The 21,778-nt window shown below is 42.9% G+C and overlaps 1 protein-coding gene across 5 annotated transcripts in view; it reads right to left on the bottom strand.

Annotated features, from left to right (window-relative positions):
- Positions 1-21,778, bottom strand: part of Mapre2 (microtubule associated protein RP/EB family member 2) — a 135,657-nt gene that overhangs the window by 27,832 nt on the left and 86,047 nt on the right. For all 5 annotated transcript variants that reach the window (XM_021150602.3, XM_021150604.3, XM_021150601.3 and 2 more), the window contains 2 exons: positions 13,329-13,474; positions 8,986-9,199 (listed from right to left, as the gene is read on the bottom strand). In XM_021150602.3, coding sequence (XP_021006261.1) covers positions 8,986-9,199; positions 13,329-13,474 — 360 coding nt within the window. The remainder of the gene's footprint in view (positions 1-8,985; positions 9,200-13,328; positions 13,475-21,778) is intronic.

Below are 21,778 nucleotides of genomic sequence, written 5' to 3'. Positions count from 1 at the left end.
ACAGTGAAGTGTGTTAAAGATGATGGTAACAGCTGGACAGACTTGTAAATGCGCTTGACATAAATGAATACCGCAGCGACTCAGGTTCAAAAGACAGATGGGGCTCCCTGTGTCAGCTTGTGGGCAAACGGTGACTAAAGGGCAGAACTGGCTTGTTCTTCCTGTTGTTCCTTCAAAGGGACTACGTAAAGTGCCACACACTGCCTTTTCAGGCTGGGAAGCTGGCTCAGTGGGTAAAGCGTTTGGCTGCACAAGCCTGATGACCCTGATCATATAAGCCATGTAAGAGCCATGTAAGAGCCATGTAAGAGCCAGGCATGGCACATGTACCTGTAATCTCAGCATTCATTCCTGCAGTGAGAGGGATGACGGGAGACGAGCCTGGAAGCTCCCTGCCAGAGGCCTGGAGGGCAGTGCAGAAACAGTGAGGGGGAAAGTGAGAACTCCTAAAGATTGTCCTCTGTCCTCTTTATAATGCGGTGACACACATGTACATGCTCGTGCACGCACACGCACGCGCGCACACACACACAAATATATATTTTTCATACATATGCACACATGCACATGTGCACAGACACTATATATACATATACACAATACATATTCACATACACACTTATATGTACACAATATATATTCACATACATATACACATATTTTTCAATACAAATTTATATTTTTCACACACATGCTCATTCACATACACATTTGCATACATACAGTATATATTTATACACACACACCCCAGCTTTTTACTTTGTCCAGCATACTAAATAAAATTAAGAAATTATAATACAATAATTTTTATTTATAAAGAGATAATAAAAGTGGGTTCAGAGGTACGTGATCACATCCTGCTTGTGGACTTACAGGAGGAACTGCAAGAGCGACTGGGATGCCGTTTCCCTTTAAGAACTGACGAGGCTGACTGTCCTCTGAAGAGCACAATTTCACTTTACTGTATGTATTAAGAGACAAAGAGTAGCCCATGACAAGGAAGGCACATTTTAGCATACATAGGCAGTGTCTATGCAGGAACAACCCACACTGGTTATAAGAGGACCCAAGGTTGCAGGAGGAGCCACCACCAGCCCTCTTGGGTGGAAAAATACGTCAATTTTGTTTGAGAGAGAGGCTTATTCTTTAAATCAAGATCTCTCACACCATTTGCTCAGAGATGTATTTGGATGGGAGAATCTGGAAACCAGAGATAAACACCCAGGAACAAGTGACTTCACACTTCCTGCATTTATGAATATGGTAAGACATAGTACATGTCTTCTCGCTCAACATGACTGCAGTCAAAAATGAGGATGCTGTAGACATGAAAAGCAAGCGTGCCACTCCGAGGGTCATCTCTTAGTACTACCCACGGCCTTCATCCTCCTTGTTGAACCTCACAATGTGGTTTTTGTATATGTTACTGATACACAATGTGTGTGTGTGTGAAATCTGCGTGTGAGGAGGTCCAGTGAGGAGGAAGGGTTCTGGAATCAGCATCACTCCTCACTCAGATCCTGTGTTTCTTACGCAGGCAACTTACTGAAGTTCTGACTCCAGAGTCCGAGATGGTAAAAGGAGGCTGATAGTAACAGCCACCTGTCAGGGCTGTTGGGAGGGACACTAACCTTAAAGGAAGGCTTACAGCAGCTGGTGCTTTCTGCATATTGCACAAATACACATGGATAGGACCCATCCCTTCTCGATTTTAAACAACCCTTAAAGCTCATGAAACAGTTAGATCGGGAGAGCTTCAGGGGGAGGAAGTGAGCATCCCAGCAATCAAACAAACTCAGACAATAAAGACAGAGCTGGAGGCTCTGATTTGACATCCCTTAATTCTTCCTGCTTCTTTGCTTATGTTTAAGATTCTAAACTCATAGATGTCCTGAAAGTGTGATCTGGTAGAGTCCTATTTATAGTCTATGCTGTAGTTTTGTGACCATTATAGGTAGGCACCCATCTCCTCACCAAGATATATTTAAACTCCCCCTCAATATGATAGTCTTACTAGGCGAGGCCTTCCAGAGGAGAGGAAGTCGTGAGGGCAAACGGAATGCAAGCGGCATTCTTAGAAAATAGGCTCAAGAGACTTTGTCTTGAGAACCTCTGACTCATCTCAGGACACAGTGGAGGGAGGGCCTCGTCTCTGGACAGTGTTTGTGGGAAACAGGTCCTTATCAGACACTGAAGCTCCTAGCACTTTGCTTTTGAACTTGCTGGCCCCCTTCTTTGCAAGAAATGCATTTCTGTTGTTTATAAGATGAATTTATGCCACGTAACTATAGCAGCTCAAACACATAAGTAGGAAAAATACAGGCTTGATTAGTTTTTGAGAAGACAGTATCCCAATAGTGGTATCTCTTATTTAACTCTTATGCGGCAGATGTCCAATGGGAAGAACTTTGCTGATCCTTCTTTCCTAATAGAGAGCAGGGGGTTCCCTCTTGGAATTTAATTATCTGAGCCATTAGAGAATCTCCTTAAATCTTTTTCTAGGCCTTTACATAGCTAAGGGATACCCACATACAGCTTAGCAATATAGCTGAGTCTTAATATGCACTGGCCATGAAATAGAATGGTGTGGGGGGAGGGGCTGAGTGCAACACTATTATTTGACAAGATGTTTATGGTGCTTTCCTGACTTAGAGAGTGAGGACAGGTAAAGAACTCCAAATTATGTGATCATGGTCAGGCATCACCGAACAGAAAACCAAAGTTAAGGAGAAAAGCTTGAGGAAAGGGTGTCCAAGTCACGCATGCTTATGTAGAGGCCACAGGATCTTTAAAATACTAGAATGCTGGAGTGCTTCATCAGTGCACACACTAGGGATGAATACACAGTAAGTACCTTTATAGAGAATGAGAAGCTGAACAGTGTTTCACTGTAAGAAATGCTAACAGGTCTTCAGTTTAAAGAATAGGTATGGGACTCAAATGTGCAGAAAGGAAGAAACTAAATACTGCAAAATAAAAAAACTAAACTTTTTAGTAACAGAGAAACAAACAAGAAATTAATAATAATTTGATAGATTTAAATCAAGAAAAACCACTAGTTACACTAAATATAAGTGGACTAATCACTCCAAAAGGCAGAGATTACCAAAGTGAGTTAAAAGGCAGGGCCCGATTATATGATGGTTTAAAACACACTTTACCCATAAAGACACAGATAGGTGGGTTTTTAATAAATAAGGATATTTACCTCGTTAGAAGTCATTCAAGGGCTGGAGAGATGGCTCAGTGGTTAAGAGCACTGATCACTCTTCCAAAGGTCCTGAGTTCAATTCCCAGCAACCACATGATGGCTCACAACCATCTGTAATGGGATCTGATGCCCTCTTCTGTTGTGTCTTAAGATAGCTACAGTGTACTCATATAAATAACAAATAAATCCTTTTTAAAAAACCATTCAAACCATAAATATAAAAGAGTAGTGGAGGCTGTATTGTCTTTATCACTGCTCTTAAGACAAGGAGTAGTTTCAAAATTATAAGTTCAATTCAACAGGATAACTTAATCATAAATACATATGCACTAGTAAGAGACTCTTCAAAAACAGAAATCAAAGCCAGAAGGAATTAAAGGGAGGCACACGCAATTTCACAACCAATTTAGAAAGACTAAAAATTATTTCTGCAACAGTTATTTGGGAAAGACAAGCCCCTTCCATTAAACTATGGAGACTCTGAAGCACACTGTCCAACTCTTTGGTTTTACATATTTGCAAAGCACTGTTCTAATGAAGAGTTTATTCTTTTCAAATACATGTAGCACTTTAAAAGGGACTCATCTGAACTATAAAACTAAGACCAGAATGAGGTAAAAACCTCAAAACAACGATAAAACCCCCACTGTGATTATTGTATCTCTTTGTATCCCTAGCTGTCCTGGAACTTAGTCTGTAGACTAGGCTGGCCTCAAATTCACAAAGGTCTGCCTGCCTCTGCCACTCGAGTGCTGGGATTAAAGGTGTGTATCACCACACTTGGCACTATGTTTCTTAAGAAAGAAAACTAACATAAAAACACAAAGAAGTACAGCGACTTTTCTTTTCCTAAAAGAAGGTGAGAGATGATGTCTACCTAGATTTTAGATGTTCAAGCAATGCTTGTACATTGCTCAGCAAACAGATGGAGAAACACAGTCACATTTTAAAACGGAACCAACAGCTTGGAGCAACTCAGTGGGGATATTCAATGTTCACTACAGTTTTGAAAAATACTATTAGGGTTTACTAAAATCTACACTTAGGGGTTCAATGAAGATTATTTAGATACCCAGTTGACACTGTCTGGGTACATTCTGTTTTGGAACTAACAGCATTTCTTCCTAACCTGATTTTAAGACTGGTCTCGAAGGAAAGAGAGAAAGCTCAATTCCCATGGCAACTCTAAATCTATCTAACTATATTTATATTTGGGAGTCTGATTTAAATACATTAGCGTATGTGAATCTACAATGTGTCTGAGCTTCTGTTGCTATAGCAACCACAAATGCTGAATTTCCTTTTAAGTTTTGTAAATCTTCACACATAAGGCCTATCTCTCCCGACAGCTATGGAATTGCAGGTTGGGCCAGGGTAACTACACTTACAAACATCAGGATTCCCGAGGGTATAGACACCTAACTGACAGTTATCACTGTGATGTGTGCATTTAAGTGCACGGCTGTGGGTGGCAGGTTAAAAACTGTGACACCACAATTCCTCAGAATTCAGTCAGAATTGATGTTACTTGGCAGCTATTCACCGTGACAGGAAACCTGTTTAGATTGAAGTTGATTATAGTGGAGGTAAGCTGCTCACCTATACAGATACCAAGCAACTTTATGCTTCTTTGAGGCCATAGGAGAAAAAGCTTTTATCTGCATTGAAATGACAGAGAATGCACCAAATGTGCGGAGAACATCGGTGTTATACAGGAAACCTTCTCTGGTCCACACTGCACAGACGCTGCAGAAGCAGGATTCCCTTCATGTTAGCACAGACAGGGTTCTCTCTATCATTACTGAATGGACGTCACACTCCATATCACTTTCCTACTCTAATCTGGTCCCTTTGTCACTCACACAAGATGCTTTGAAGCTGCCAGACATGCAAGTTAAATCAGCCTGAGGCATATCTGTGAGGAGAGATTCATCCAGTGCAAAATTAATCAAGTATTCCAACATGCTACCCCCATCCTGCTTTCAACTAGACAAGCCATTGCATGTTTCCATGGATACAAATAATAGACAAGCCATTGCATGTTTCCATGGATACAAATAATCAAAAGTCTGGTTCTAGGTCTGTAATATCCAGTGATCATTATGTTTTCATATTGAAACCTTGATCTCTTTTTGATTGTCTGTATCATTTGTGGTCTTGGGTGAAGGACAACTCATACCATATACATTAAGACTGCATTATAGGGCTGGAGAGATGGCTCAGCGCTCAAGAGCACTGACTATTTTTCCAAAGGTCCTGAGTTCAATTCCCAGCAACCACGTGGTGGCTCACAACCATCTGTAATGGGATCTGATGCCCTCTTCTGGTATGTGTCTGAAGATAGCTACAGTGTACTCACATACAATATAATAAATAAATCAGTTTTTTTTTTTTTAAAGACTGCATAGAGATTGTGGGTCAGTGTTCTGAACAGAGAATTTTGAGAGAACCCTGAGACATCAGGGTTCATCACATTCAAACTCACACATGTGGGACTCATGCGCAGTTGGATCTGAAGCCTGAAGCCAGGCCACAGACTCTGATAAACTTCCCAACTTAAGACTCTTAAATCTTTCCCTGCTTTCTGTGCTTTGGTACCTACGTATCTTTTAATACATCACGTACCAGGAACGGATATCCTCATCTCTGTAATACGATGATGCTCTCAATACAATGTAGTCCCATTTCCTATAATACACACGTCTCGGTCAAAGAGGAACAGATTCTGAAAAGTCCCTAGAAACCTGGACTAAAGCACAGGATTCCATTCACAGGTTTACAGCACCTCTCCTGACTTTCGGAAAGCATTTTGATTTATGTTTTCTTGGCTTTGTTCCCAATGTCTGAATGTAGGACTTTGAGACAAGTCAGGCCCTTGTGTATTTCCAGGGGCTTTTCTCCAACAGTGGTCCTTAAAAACCGTGTCCTGAATGTGATGTATGGTGGTAATTTTTCTCCAATAAAGTTTTACTGCCTCACAATGTATAATATTCAGGACACATTTGATTAAAGAGGGGTGATAAACTTGCATTCCTGAAAATACCATTCCTCCCCAAGTAAGAGCAACAAAGTAAACACCATCAAGGTATGGGAGCAGAATCAGAAACCACTGCCCTCTGGGACATTAAAAAAATCAAATTTATCAACTGTTGATTTCAATATGTCCCCTACGTTTTATCACTCACTTCTTTCTCAGGCTCATGGTATTTCACCAAAAAGGACAAGTTCCTCTGTGTGTTCTGTGAGAGGGATGGCAGGGTAGTCTAGTTCTGGGTGAAAGAGCGTAAGTGTTAGAAGGTTAAAAAAAGAAAGAAAGATAAAGAAGAGTTACAATTGTGGGAGAAAAATATCCTGAGGTTTATTATTAGAATTAAAGAAAAAAAAATGCAGTTGGTTTCAAAGCCAACCTGTCCATCAGTAACTGCCACAGAAGCTGACATTAGGGAGGGCAAGAGCAGCCTGCCTTGAGTTCTTGCCCGAGTTCCTCTCACTTCACAGGCCTCCCGATCCCAGCCTCGGGGAGGACATCCGGTCAGCACCGGCTCCACTCCATCTCTGAAGGATGCTGATGACATTTTGCCTCCCAGTCTCATGGCTTTCTTCATCCAGCCCCTCCCTTTGCTTCTGCTCCACACCCCTCCTGGCCTTGTTCAGTGGCCACCATGCAGACCCCAGGGCCCATCATCTCAGGGCACCAGTTCCCTGAGAGATTATTAATCACACCGTAGGAATCAGCTCTCTACATACTATTTTCAAGTTTCACTGTACATCATATTTCTGCAATTAATATTCATGACCCTCTTTCTAGAAACTTCCTACTGTTTGTTCTGTGAGACACAGATGAGGGAATTCTTGGAAAATGGGGACAAGGCAACAGACTGCAGCTCTGCTTGGAAGGCAAGAGCTGGAGCTGAGGCAAAAGAATTAAGGTCACAGTATGATTGTGGAAGAAAGAATAATATTCTAGGTCGGTCCATTCCACACACTACTAATGACGTCAGTTCTCTTGACTTTCTTGTCTGTGCTCATCCTAAAAATGCTTCTTCCCTTCACATGTGTCTAACTCCCAAAGATCAGAGTTCAGCGCTCTTCAGTGGCGAGGCCCATTCATTCCAAACCTGGACTTGGATACTGATGCAGAGTCCTTTATCCAACTCATTCCCCAACCCAGGCCTCATCTCATGAGTGATCCTGAGTGATCCAAGGGACGACTCCAGGCCTCACTCTCCTGACTCCTCGGTGGACACTGTGGGTCACTCTGCCTCCTTCCTTCTGCTTCCCTGAAAGCCACTCCTTAGCCTCCTCCTATCTTTTTGGCATCTTCTCTGCATTCCGGGGACATTTCTTCTTCTTTACTCTGCAATTGTTAGAAATTCCTAAAGGCACCCTCCCCTTATCACTCTGTATTCACTTCCAGATTCACTGTACGCAACACTCACAAATGTATAGCTCCTGCTTGTGTGCCTTTGAGTGCATGGGGGCACACACGCACACACACACACACCCACACACACACACACACACACAATGGTTATTCAGATCATCTTTTGGATGCTGCAAAGAAACCTGAAACTCAGTATGTTAAAATAAACACTGTGTCTTCTCAATTCTAGCTCTCTTTCAGCACTTACTAAATGATAGCCTCATCCTTCCAAGTGTGGGAGACAAGCCAGGAAGTCACACTTGGCAGCTCGCTTGCTCACTCCAGGATCCACCCATTACCACAGCCCAATCCAGTTAATTCCCAAATCTCTCTTAGAGATATGTATTCCTTTTCTTCTGATTCCACATGAAGAAGACCTCATCTAACAGACTGGGCAAGTATACACCCTGATCTTGTCACCTCTAACAATATATTTTTAAAAAACAAATTATGTGAAAAATCTTTTGAAGATGTAAGATTTCCAAGGGATACAGATTATTTGGGATATAGCTATGAATTCAGATAGACAAAAAAGGGAAAAGGTTTCTAAGTAGGAAGCTAAAGTAAGATCAGAGAGCTACCGATACCTACTACCAATCATATCTAACCCATTCTGACTATGGTAGGATGGGCAGAAATAAAAAGCTATATCATAATAGGCTCTGCATTTGTGACAGAAAGAAAATTTCAGACATTTCAGCAGTAACAGTCTAGCGCACAACCAGTGTGTATAATAATGACCTCACTTCACAACAACATATGTCGTCTAGTAGAGTTGGTTGCTTATGGCAAGGATATTTCTAAGATATTTTAGAGTTTTGTTTGTAAATCCACAAAAGTTAAAATATTCCTAAAAGTTCTAGGTATGTATCCTCAATAATTTCAATTTTGAGGACAAGGACTCAGGATAAATGAAGTGTCTGTAGTAACATACAAACCGCTCACTGATTTCCTTTGAACATCTCTATAAAATGACCCACACTGAGCAGTATGTCAGTTCATATGATGATCTGCCTTGCTGGCAATTAAGCACTTGAAATATTTTGATGTAAATCTAAACAAACAACTCAAAAAATTTCAGGAAAATTAAGAGTAAAAGAAATCTATCCTCAGGTTATTATCTTAACAGGCAGCTACAGAGACACAGCATGTACGGCTGTGCCTTTTTAATATCTGAAGTGCAGATCATCAGACTCATGACAAGTGGGCCACAGAAAGATCAGCATGGTCACCCAGACAATACTGAAAACCATCCAAAGGCATGAAAGTACTGTCAGTCACAAGCATAGACTGAAGCACCAGAGAGTCGGAGCCATTTCCTATGAGAAGGATAGATGTCCTCGAAACCTACCTGCTGTGGGGGAGTTTGCATGGTGCGACTTCTTGGGCAGGTTGAAGATCTGTTCACCAGGGTCAGGGGGAGGAATTGCATCTTGCCCTTGTCGGGCCTCAACAGGATCGTACTCCTTCCCGTCATAGTTAGCATCATAGAATTTCTTAAACCACTGAATAAAATCCAGGTTGTCTTGGAAACGCCCTTTCACCAGCTTCTCCACTGGGATTACCTGCAACATCAGGTCGTCAAGTGAGTCACAAGCCTCAGGTTAGCTTGGAGTTTTATGCAATTGTATCCTAAGAATTGCTTGCTTGCAAATTTTTTTTTTTTTGTAAGCAAAAATTTAAAGTTTTATTTATGTGCATGTATGTGCACCATGTGTGTGCAGTACCTGCTGAGGCCAGAAGAGGTCACTGGGTACAATCCTCTGTAGCCATCAGATAGTGGGGCTGGGAACTGAACCAGCATCCTCTGTGAGAGTAGCAGGTGCTCTCAACCACTGAGTGTTTCTCAGGCCCCACTGCCTGCAGTTATCGACCGCCCATTGTTTCCCTGGCTTCTCAGCAGTATTCTACAATTAACACAACTTTTAACTAATTAAAGACTTGGTAAAAACAAAACAAAGCAACAGCCGAGAACAATTAACAACAAACAAACAAACAAAAACTTACCACAGCTACCACCAACCAAAAAGCCACAGAGTGGATTATACTGTAAACCTGAATATTCCCTGAACAACTGAAATAGGGCCACCCTTAGCTGTCAAGATGGGGGGTGGCCTGCCAGGTCTGGCGGTAGCACATTCCTGTAATTCACTTGAGAGACTATGGCAAGATTATGAGTTTGAGAGCAAAGAGAGGTACACAGTAAGGTCACATCTCAAAAAATCCAACAAACAAAACCAGAAAACAACAAAGCACACGTAGAGGGACTTATCTCATGTATGGGACCTGTATATAGTTATGCAATCTCTCCACAAAATACCCGGCCTGGGATGTTGTGCTGTTTCCAAGTTGAAGTGTGTTCCTATTTCCTGGCCCAGCTGTATTGAGATAAACTCGTAAGGAATAATGCTACCGGACAGGGCACACGAACCAGGGGCAGCTCAGCAAAAACAGGTAACGGGACACATGGTGCAGAGCTCATTAAAATGTAGACAAGCATCCCAACTAACATAGTACAGGGCCCAGGGCAGAGCAACCCAGAGGCACAGCCAGGGCTCCGTGGCAGTGCAGACACGGATGCTCAGTAAGAGTCCTGGAAGCATACGAGGAAGGCGCATGACGTGCACTCCAGCTTCTCAGAGTAAGCTTCCCACCAGAACCCACAGTCAGCCACGATTCCCTGCTCATGCTCACAGGAACCTCTGGACTTATGACAAAGGACACAGGAGGGACTTGATTACTGAGCTGTAATTCAGTGGGTCGCTGTTTCTTTTATTAAAGGAAATGGATTGGTACCATACTTCCCAGGTTGCACAATTACTGGATTTTTACTTCCTCTGTCACTGGGTGACTATTGTATGGGAACTATGAGAGAGTGATGCACTAAGTTGTGACTCAGGATGGACGCGTGCACGTGCAAGATTCAGAGAGAAGCCCAGTGCACAAGAAGCAAGACTTTGTAGGAGGACCGCAGGAATAGAAACAGTAGAAGGACCACATGAATGGAGACAGAAGACACCAACTGCTACCTTGGAAACCATATGCCATAAATACCAACAGGGCCACATTAAAGAGAATGGAAAACAGTCTGTGGGTGCCCCTCCATGAACCACGACTTTACTAGCCCTGGGTAGTTAGCTAGGTTTCCTGTACCAGGTATGATTTTCCTATTGTGAAGAGAGCTGTGGTTACCTCCAAGTATGGGTGCCACTACTACAGTCTTAGGTCACCATGCAGTGCTAGTGTCCCTTTTTTCCCTCTGGAAGCCGGTATGGTACTTTCTGGTACCATGAACAACAATTAATGAAAAAAAAAGAGGCCATACATTTGAAAGAGAGCAAGGAGGGGTGCATACAGGAGGGTTTGGAAGAAAGGGAAGGGGGAAACGATACAATTATAGTCATGGAGGTAAAAGAAAGAATTTCAAAAGAGAGAGAGAACAGAATCAACCATAACTTGGGAAAAAGGAAATCAAGGGGAGCACCCAGGCTACATGCTCAGATAAGTCATCAATAATGTATTTTCCAAAAATATTTGTTTAAGTGCAGCTGTGATAGGAACCAACAGAGGTGCAGAACACAATAAAGAAGTTTCTGGAAGGGACATTTTTCATCAAGCTGCTGCAGCTGGTCCTGGTGCTGCTGTGTCCCCTCCTCTCACTTCCCTTGAATCCTCGAGGAAGGATTCCCACCCCATTCACACTGCCCTGCCTTCCCTGTGTACTTTATTGCAGTTGACGCCTTCTGAGTCTTACTGCTTGCTTTCAAAGAGACTGACTGGTAAGTGACCTCTAGCACAATGCCCTTCACGAACGACTGAAGCAATTTGCTGTCTATGTGTGGGAACTTCACATGATGGTGGTATGCAGCAGCTCTTACTTCTCCACTTAATTGTGCGTTCCTGGTTTCGGGGAAATAAGGCTCAACCAAGCCCTGTAGCAGACATGATAGGTATATGATACTGTGTCTCTCTAGGGATTTGACAGTCTTATGCTAGCATCTTGTTGGCTGGGAGGTCAGTCTCCTCCCACTGCAAACTTGTTTTTCAACATTCTTAGCTCTTCCGTTCTCTGTGTGTCCACTAATAGAAAGACACACAAAGCTCTCTGATTGGATTTACAGCAAGCTCCAGCCAGAAACCTATGTACCGCTGTTTCTCCTTTTGAATGTACAAGAGTCGATTTAAAGGGCAAAGAAAAGAGGTGTTTCCTAAAAATAAGGGGAGCCTGCAAAGCTGGGTGTGGTGGGAAAGGACTGCCTGGAAATTAGACACAGCAGAAAGGAATAAAAGTTAAGATTTTTCAGAGAAACATATTTTCTGTTTCTTTTTTTTTTTGGTTTGAAATAGCAGTGTTGCATGCGTTGTCCAAGATGTTCTCAAACTTAGGCCTGAGCAATCCTCCTGCCTCAGACTTCAGAGCAGCTGGAACTACCCTGGCTGGCTAAGAGTATACAATATACAATATCAATTCTGAGAAAAGAAGCCAGATTCTCTTGACATTCTGGTAAGAATGCTTCTTATTTAGGGAAGCAGTGAATTATATTAAATTATTAAACTTTCCTCTAGCCTTCATCTCTTATAACCTAGTATCTGTTTTTTATCCTGTAGCCTATTTACTCCTTTTATTAATACGTGTTTTTCAAAGAGTTATGTTTCTTCTCTGCTAGTTTATCTCTTTTCCCTTGTTTATAATTCCTTGTTTACAATTCTTGCCTTGTTATGCTAATTCATTCTAAGAGATACAGCCAGTCATACTCATTATGAGAGAGAAACTCTAAATAATGAACACTTATTAGTAAGTGAACATCTGGAGAGCAGCCAGCACTCCTGGAGAGACCAGTGGGTCTTAGCCCCGTAGGAAGTGGGCACAAAAGATTTCCATCTGTGTCACACTCTAGGGTAAAATTATAATCTGAAGGAGAAAAGCAACATTCAGGAAGGCTGGAGTCTAAGGGATGCACTATGCTGGCCACTGTTGCCTGCATCTCCTTGGTAACCACAAGGAAGGAGGGTCCTAGTCCTCTTCTGCAGAGCCCCCCCCCCCTTTTTTAGACCATTAGCAAATGTAAATTACTTGCTTCAGTCTTGGAACTGAGAGTCATACCCATGCTGGGTCCCTGTGTTAACAAGTTGTTTTTCCAAAGGAACAGAATACCCAGAGAACTCCAGAGGCATCTGGTAAACAGAAGACCTCATTTGCAGCACTGAGACGCTAACAACCCACTATAACATGCTAAGAGGTTTGTCGAATGGCTGCAGGGTTAAGGATTTTTAAAAACCAAAACCTCACATGCACACAGGAACTCAGAGCAGTTGTTTGTGTGCAGCCTCCTCCTCCCCACCCCCACCCCACCCAGCCCCAAGGGGAGTCATCTAAGTATATCCCCATGGATGTGTTCTTAGACTTGTTCATTTTTTGATTGCAAAGTACTTAAGGGTGCTGGATGGTTGGCTAAGGTATCTGTAGTGCTGTTTCAGAGGACTTGAGTTCAGTTCCCAGCACCCACACTGGATGGCTCTCAGTCACGTGTAACTGACTCCTGCGGAGCCCCATAACCTCTTAAGGGCTTTGTAGGCACTGCTCTTACATACACAGACCCACATATGAATGCACATACACATGGTACAAAAAATAATAAAATATTAAAGGCAATTTTAAAGAGTACACGACAGGCATATTAACAAACCTCTTACCTTATCAACATTCATCCGTTTAAAGGATGCTTGCAGAAGTTTAAAGTTGTGAATATACTCATGCTCCAACTTTGCTTGGAATTTTACTTTCTTCAAACTAATACAGCCCGGGAAGAGCATGTCCATGAACTGGCAATAGGCTGCTCCTAGAAGAGGCAAAAAGAGGGACTGATCAGTCTGGCTGTACTCAGGTGTGACAGCAGTCATGAGTACAAGCACCGTGATACAGAGCACAGTCTCCTCCACACATGCCCCTTATACCATTACACCCTCTGGACAGCACGGGTTGGGGACCAGAGGGAAGAGGCCATGTCTCAACAGTACAGCATCCGTCACTTCTTTGTCAGCCACCATGTCTTTAGTTCCCATGACCAACATGTGGGATCCTCCGTGGATGCCAAAGCAGTTGTGTTAAGAACGATCCTTGCTGCTTCTGTCAGAGGAAAGGGGCATGTCCTTGCCCTTCTGTCTAGCTAGCGTCCTGCTCTCTGTCATCCAAGTCAACTTAAGAAGGGAAAGCACAGACCACGCAACCATCAGGGCAGTACACAGGCTCTTATGGGCTGCGAGGCCCAAATACATATGCTCATGCTGTTTTATGGCCATCTTGCAAAGTAACTCGGCTGGAAACGGTATCACTAAGTCTTCTAACACCAGAAGCAGCTGCATGCTAACCTCACTCCAGCCCAAGAGTAGCAGGCTTCCCTCATGAGCAGACAGGATGAAGCCAGGGATCTCCTGAAAAAATGCAGATATTCAGAGTCATGCTGAAATGTTCAATGGGACCCCCAGGGACAGTCTGTTTAGCGAGGTTTTTACTTTTAAACATGAAGGAAGAACTGTTGAAATATTGAAATGTGCCAATCTCAGGAAGAAAAAAAACCCCAGCAAGACGGCAATTACTTGGATTTTATCTGAATGGGGAAGACTAAGGACATTTAACACGAGAAGCTGTCACAAGTCCCCCACCTCATAGGAAGAACAACTGTGTGCCAAGAGCAGGACCAAGTAGAATGGCACATTTTCCTTTCTCTGTCGTCTACAGGTCACTTGCTCTATTTCTGACATGCTATTGATTAGTCTTTCTGGACCATGAAGGGCCTCCCTCCTATTTACCATCAAAGTTTCTGGAGGCCTTGTCTTTCAAGAGGGAGGCTCCCCTTTGGCTAGGGCACTACTGTGTCTTATACCAAATCCTCAGCCGAGATGCAGTTGCAGAGAAGAGGAGACAAAACACTAGGAATCTAAAGGCTGTGGAACCAGAAATGCTGGGGCAGCTTGGTCTTTGTAGGTAAGGCAATGAAGAAATGAAACAAAGGCATCTGGCTTTCCCTTAGATGCCAACACCATGAATTAAGCATTTCTTCTGAAGCAGATGGCTTCTCTTAAAAACAAGACAAGGAAGGCATAGCAAATCCAAACTCAAAACACCATGCTGGGGAGGGAAGAGGAAACATCAGACTTGCGGGAGAGGGCTTCAGTTAGCTAGTCCTCCTTTTAAGAGTGCCACCGGATGAGCACAGTCCAACACAGTGGAATCACGCAGGTGGGCATGGGAAACACTGCCTCTGACCCACTCTGCAAAGTCACCCTCATTTTGCTGGAGGTTAGCATTAACTTTGCCTCTGGAGACCCAGATGCTACATATTCTCATCCAGACATCCAAATCCTTCACTTTCCAAATTTAAAAATGAGCAATGATTTTAGAGGGTGGGGGGAGGAAGGTTAGAAAAAAACCTTGTCACCATCTCTAATAACCATAACCAAGCGGTAACAAATCCTTATATTCCAGCATATGCCATTCTGATTTTTTCAGAGGTAAGGTTATACATATATTTATTTTTACTAAAATGTGATGATGCTTTTAAGATGCAATCATATCTATTTTTACATACACGCTTGTTTCTGTTGTGCTGGGAATCAAACCCAGGGCCTGTGGGTGCTATGCAAGCACTGCCACCACACCCCAGGCTGTTTTCTGGGTCACTCTATCAAACATTTTAATGGCATTCTGGTATTTACATCATGCTTAGCAACTTCTCTCAACCAACATCCCATAAATATTCATGCATAGTTTCTGTAAATGCTTTTATGATCTCCAGTTTTACATTCGAATTTTAGATCCATGTGGAATTTATTTTGGTTTGTGATAGAAAGTATGGTTCTAATTTTAGTCATTCCAAATGTTAGTGGGAATCTGTCGTTTTTTGATTCCTCTGCATTTGGGCACCTTCTTACTGGGGAGATGCTTCAGGGCCCTGCCTCATTTCGCAGAAGAAGAATGTAGGCAAGCCTTCTTTTCCTGCCTTCACTCTAACATTGAAGGTGCACGACCAGGGCTCTGCTGTGCACATTTCTGCCTCCATCAAATGGAGGGAGAGAAACACAGAGACAGGGGAGTTTATCATTGTGGCAGCAGGGTGCCTAGAGCATCGTGAAGTGCAGAATGGAGTTTCCTGGTCTAATTATCCCAGGCACAAGGAGGTTCCTTAGGCTCTGACTTTGGCTTTCCCAGGATGCCACACCACCCAACGTCTTCCCTAGAAATGCTTTTCTCTATAAGCTTGCCAAGGTTACTTTCTGTAATGCTTGTTCCAAAATGCCAGTTGATATGTCAGCCAGGTCTGACATCACCTGTGCTGGTCCCCAGTGGGAGAAGAACTCTTTACTATGGTTACTTCCCTAGTGCAATGTGCTGGGGGCTCTTTTATTTCCTCATCTACGGAAGCCATTTTTCTTTGTCACAACATGTAACATACAAGCAATTTGTTTATACAACTAGAAAGCTGTATTGCCGTCATTAATATTATTGCTATGGCGCACGCCTTTAATCCCAGCACTCTGGAGGCAGAGGCAGGCGGATTTCTGAGCTCGAGGCCAGCCTGGTCCACAAAGTGAGTTCTAGGACAGCCAGGGCTATACAGAGAAACCCTGTCTCGAAAACCAAAAACCAAAAAGACAAATAAACAAAAAAATTGTGGTAAAAATTAAAAATAAAATAAGGATGAATGTTTTTAGTAGATCTATATTTTTTTGTATATTTATATCCATCCTCACTTATTGTATTTTTTAAAGGTGTGATTTTAGACTGTGAACTGTGTGGTTTAAATGTGTCCCCGAGATAGTCTGGTTTTCTTTGTTATCCAAACTCTAGGCTCTGTTTAATGGATCCTGTGTTTTATGACCTCTCCTCTCTCACTGGGTGCTGGTGATGCTTGTCCTAAATCCGAGCACCTTAATCTTGGGAGGGGGAAGCAGGTGGGTCTCTGAGTTCAAGATTAGCCTGGTCTACAGGACAAGTTTCAGGACAACCAGGGCTACAGAGAAACCCTGTCTTGAAAAACACACAACTAAAGAAGCCCCAGAAAACAAGCAAAACAAGCAAAATGAGCAGCAGCTTCCCCTCTTTCAAAAACTCAAAAAAGGTAATCATTCATTTATTCAGTTTTGAATTTAAGTTTTGAATTTAAAAGGCATACAGAAAATAGCCCTTTAAAATATTCAATATAATTCATATATTCAACCTTTTAAAATGTACATTTTAGTCAGTGGGTTTCAGTATATTCACATTCATAGGACTGTAAATCCAATACCAGGTCGTTAATTCCAGATTTTTAACACCACACACAGACTTCACAGCCACTGGCAGCCATTCTCTCTGTTCTCCATCCCCAGTGCACTGGCAACTACTCCTCTAACTTCTGAGTATCTGCCTGTCCCCCAGACTTCCCTTAGAGGGGATCAGGCTTTATGATCACCAACAAGGCTTGGGTCTTTTCCTCAGAAAAGCCTTTCCGGGTTCACTAGCCCTCTAATTCATTTTATGGCTGATATCTAACTATATAAGTACATCCCATTTTATCGATCCATCCACCAGTTAGTGGGCATCTGGGCAATTTGAGGACCACTGAGTAAATCTGGTAAGAATGTTTGTAAGCTCTTGAGTGGCATATGTCTTCACTGGCTGTAAGGTGGAGTTTCTGCTGAGTCCTGGGGTGTGTCTGTGACAAACATCCTTAAGAAGTGCCCATCTGTTTTCCAAGGCACACCATCTTACTTTCCCACCAGCACTGTCCATAGAATTCAGCTTGACCCTGAGTACTGTCTGCTGTCTGATCCTGGATGTCCTAACGGGTGCGGCTGCTGCCTCAGATGGATTTCACTAATTACTAATGGTGCTGAACACCTTCCTAAAGCGCTTCTGGGCCACTGTAGACCGTCTTTGGAGGCTTCTTTGCGATCCTTTACCTGTGTCTAAACTGAGGTACGCTTTTGTTGAGTTGTGGGAATTCTGTTTTCCAGACACAGTTCCCTTATCAGACATGTACATGGTTAGCAAATACTCCCTGCCTTGTTGGTGTGGACTCTTTCAGACAGTATCCCCTTTAGTGCATGCTTTCAGTTTTGAACTAATCCAATTTAATCCTTTATCTATCACTTGTGCTTTTGTTGCCATGGTTAAGAAACAGCAGCCTGCCCCAATCCAAGGTCGGGAACATCTGTACCCAATGCTTTCTTCCAAAGGCTTCATGATTTTAGTTTTTGCATTCAAGTTTATGATCAATTTTTGAGCTGACTCTTGTAGATAGGGTGAGGCTAATGTCTCATCGTTCTGCATGTGAATATTTTATCCCAGGACCATGCATAAATTTAAAAAGTGATTGATTTATTTACTTGGGAGCGGGTATGGGTGTTTGCTTGAATATACATCTATCCATGTAGGTCAGCAAAGGGCCCCGATCAGCTGGGACTGGATAGCTGTGAGTCACCACATGGGTGAGAAGAGTAGAACCCAGGTCCTTTGCAAACCACAAATACTCTAAGCCACTGAGCCACATCTCCAGCCTCCTCCCACCCACTTCTGTAGAAACTACTCAATCAACAATTGTCCTGGCTCTCTTACTGAAATTTAATTAGCTTATAGTTACTTAACTCTTTTTCTTCTTGACTTTCAAGACTACTCGATCTACACGTCTAGCCTTATGCCAGTAACACACATTATCGTGATCACTCCTGCTCCATAGTAAGTTTTGAAATCAAAAGTGAATCCCCTGGGGCTGGGATGTAGCTGGGCAGTACAACTTCTGCTGATTACCCACAAGGCCATGAGGCTGAATCCCCAGCGGCCCCCCTCCCCCCACAGATTATGCCCTTGTTACTGTGTTGTCATTAATTTATGTGTTCACATCTGCAGTTTGTTTTATTCACTATGTTTGGTGTGCGTGCTTAAAATTATTTTTTCTATGTAGTTTCCTTAATAGTAAGCATTTTAAAAAAGTATATTTGGCTAAATTGTATTTGAAGTTTATTTTGTTAGGTACTAGACCATGACACTCACGCACCTTCTAGTTATACGTGCTTTATCAGCCCCTCATCTTAAGGCTGTTCGTCTGTGAAGGTCAGGTACACTTCTTGAGAATCCTGTTCTTAGTCATTTGCTAGTCTGTATTCTGACTGGAGAGGTGAAACCATTAACAGTCAGTAATCTGTGAAAGGTGTGTACTAATTCCTGCCATCCTCATTTTCTTAGCGACTCTTCTAGCATGGTCTGTCCTTTACTATGACTTCTTGGATATGTTAACTTTCTCTTCAGTGGGTAGGAGATGATCTGTAGCACGGAATGAGCAACGCAACCAGTGAAACAAGCAGCCAGTTCTCACAAATAAAGTACAAGTGGACAATAAGTATACGAAAAATGCTCAACTTCAAGAGCCACCAGAGAAATGCAAATTAAACCACATTAAGATTAAAAAACTATAAGCATTAAGTAAATAAATACTAACAAGTGCAGTAGAAGATGCCCAGAAGAGAACTCTTATACACTGCTGGTGGGAATGTAACTTGAAACTTAATCAGAATATTCTATGTTCCAGTCAGGAACTGGTGGCATGCGCCTTTAATGCCAGCCATTCAGGAAGCAGAGTTAGGCAGATCTCTGAGGTGAGTCCAGCCTGGTGCATAAAGTGAGTTCCAGGATAACCAGGGCTACCCAGAGAAACATTGTCAAAAAAAAAAAAAAAAAGGGAAAGAAAATAAAAAGAAAGAAAACACACCATGGCCACCACCCACCCAACAACAAAAACAATACACACACACAGACACACACACACAATGTATTTTTCTCACAAATCTGTTACTAGCCACACATGTTTAATACTAAGGAAATACTCTTAAATTTTACTAGCAATTAAGTTTCACTGAATTTTATCAACTACTATTTTTACAAACAGGAAAATATTTTTCCTTTAGTTTGTTAATATGATCAATCATATCCATTGATTTTCTAGGTCTGAACTCTCTGCACTTCTGGAATAATCCCCACTGGTCGAGCCTTCACTGCAGTGCTGGATTATATTCACACACAATCAGGATTTGATGAGCGTATGTTCCAGCGAGCTGTCTGCTGCCCTGTGTACTACCTACCTCCTTACCATGGTTCCTTTACACTGGAAGGTTAAGCTGGAGTGCACTTCATCATTTTGAGAAGCTTAAGCACTGAGGACACAAATAAATAGATCAGTTGGAATCCTGACGGCATGGTTTCCCACCTGTGCGGCCTGAGCTTTCCTGGCCGTCCTCCATGTTTCACAGCCGTATGGGCATTGGAACAGAAGAGTAACTGCCCCGTAGGAACTGATATACAAAGAGTGCTGCCATCCCGGGGGGCCCCACCTGATCTCAGCACTTCCGCAGTATCCAGAGACATCCTTCGATGCCCAGGTGCTAGAACCTGTAGTCCCTGGCCTCTGTGAGGCCTAGGGACCCTGGACTGCGCCTTCCCTATACTGGACTGGGGTTCCATGGCTTCCCACAGCTAGATGCCCAACGTGTCTGCCTGCTCAGTGCCCTGAGCTCTGGCGGGATGTGGGTCATCTCTTCCCCTCCCCCTCTTAGTTCCTCAAGTCCTGTGCCCAACAAAACCCAACTTTCTCAGCTTCATGACACCACCGAGCTTGCGGAACAGAGTGACCTCTTCCTCCTGTCCCCACCCCTCCTGCTTCCTGGGCCAATTCTACTCGATGGCTAGCAACTGTCGTCCAGTCTTACATTCTGGTCAGTACTGACTGTCTGCAATGTGATGTTATAGAATCAACTGCTCTTTCTTGTCATTCTACTCAACCTCTTAATGGCATTTGGCCCTCATTCTTGAGATACCAAATTTTCTCCCTTAATTAGAAAGAAAAAGTACTGCCTCATTTATTTAGCAGGGCCAGTGGTGCACACCTACAATGCTCAGAAAGCAGAGGCAAGCAGATCAGATCTCTGAGTTCCAGGCCAGCCTAGTCTACAGAGCTAATTCCAGAACATCTAGGGCTACACAGAGAAATCAAACAAACAAACAAACAAAAAAAAACAAAACGAAAACCCAAAACAAATAGACGCTACCTAACCAGAACAGTCAGAAACTACTGCCTCTGTTGGGAAGTCAGCCATCAGAAGGTTCACTCTCAGGTCCATGGGTCTGAGTTGATTTCCTTATCCTGGATATGACATGGACTGTTTCCTTTGAATCCCACTTTTAACACACTGTGTCAAAGCTTCTCAAACTGAACGTGGATGACACTGTAGGAACATCATGGTGGCTTTTTATGAAGCCACTGTAAGACTCACACTCCTTCTCTGGTGCACCATGCCCAGAGTTTACAGTTCTACCTCACTTTCCCAAGGCTTCCCCCTAAGGAAACTCCTTTCACTGCAGGCTTCTCTGCTGTTCCTGGCTCTGTATTAGGCCCTGTACACCCTGGGGCCACCTAGAATCTCTGCTTCCTTCAGACCAAAGTGCAGAAGGCACTGTCTCAGAGAGCCTCTTTCACCTCCATCACTGGAGGTGGCCCTCCTTCACAGTACCATCTGAGGTAGCCCTCCTCCACTCCTTATGACCTCACCCTGGTTCTATGTTAGCTCGTGCTTGTGTGTGCTTTACCTTCTAAGAGACAGTGTTGGTCCCTTTTGTACCTAAGCATACATTTAATACAGTATTTGAATTCAGAAGATTCCAGCAACTGCTTGGTTAATGAATGAGGAGGGTCAGAGGCTGAACGGCAGCCAGGGCTGGGAAACAGCAAATGGAAAAGTTATCAAAATCCCCAGTGAGGCAGTACAAGAGCTGCTAGATGTCCTTTTAAGATTTGGTGGTTCTCTTTTTTAAAGACTATGAGACCAAGTCTTCAGAGAACATAAAAGATAAACTTTGAAAGAATAAATGCAAGATGAATCAATGCAATCAAAGGGGAGGATGCTATGTCCACCAAGTGGCTGATTATAATGTGCTGCCCTCAGAAACCATCAGCACAATGTGTTCCTCAAGTGAGGGAAGGCAACAAGAGTCAGAAATAGCTAGAAATAAAGGAAAGTATCCCACCACATTTTCTCAAGCATCTATTCAGGAGAAGGTGGGCGAGGGAAGAGAAGTGGAGCCTTGGCTCCAGAGCCTTCCCCACCTTGAATAG

The sequence above is a fragment of the Mus caroli genome, unplaced genomic scaffold (genome assembly GCF_978045245.1).
Source record: "Mus caroli unplaced genomic scaffold, Mus_caroli_1 scaffold_19, whole genome shotgun sequence".
Classification (NCBI taxonomy): domain Eukaryota; kingdom Metazoa; phylum Chordata; class Mammalia; order Rodentia; family Muridae; genus Mus; species Mus caroli.
Note: the sequence above shows the minus strand (reverse complement) of the source record. Positions and strands in the feature narration are given on the sequence as shown.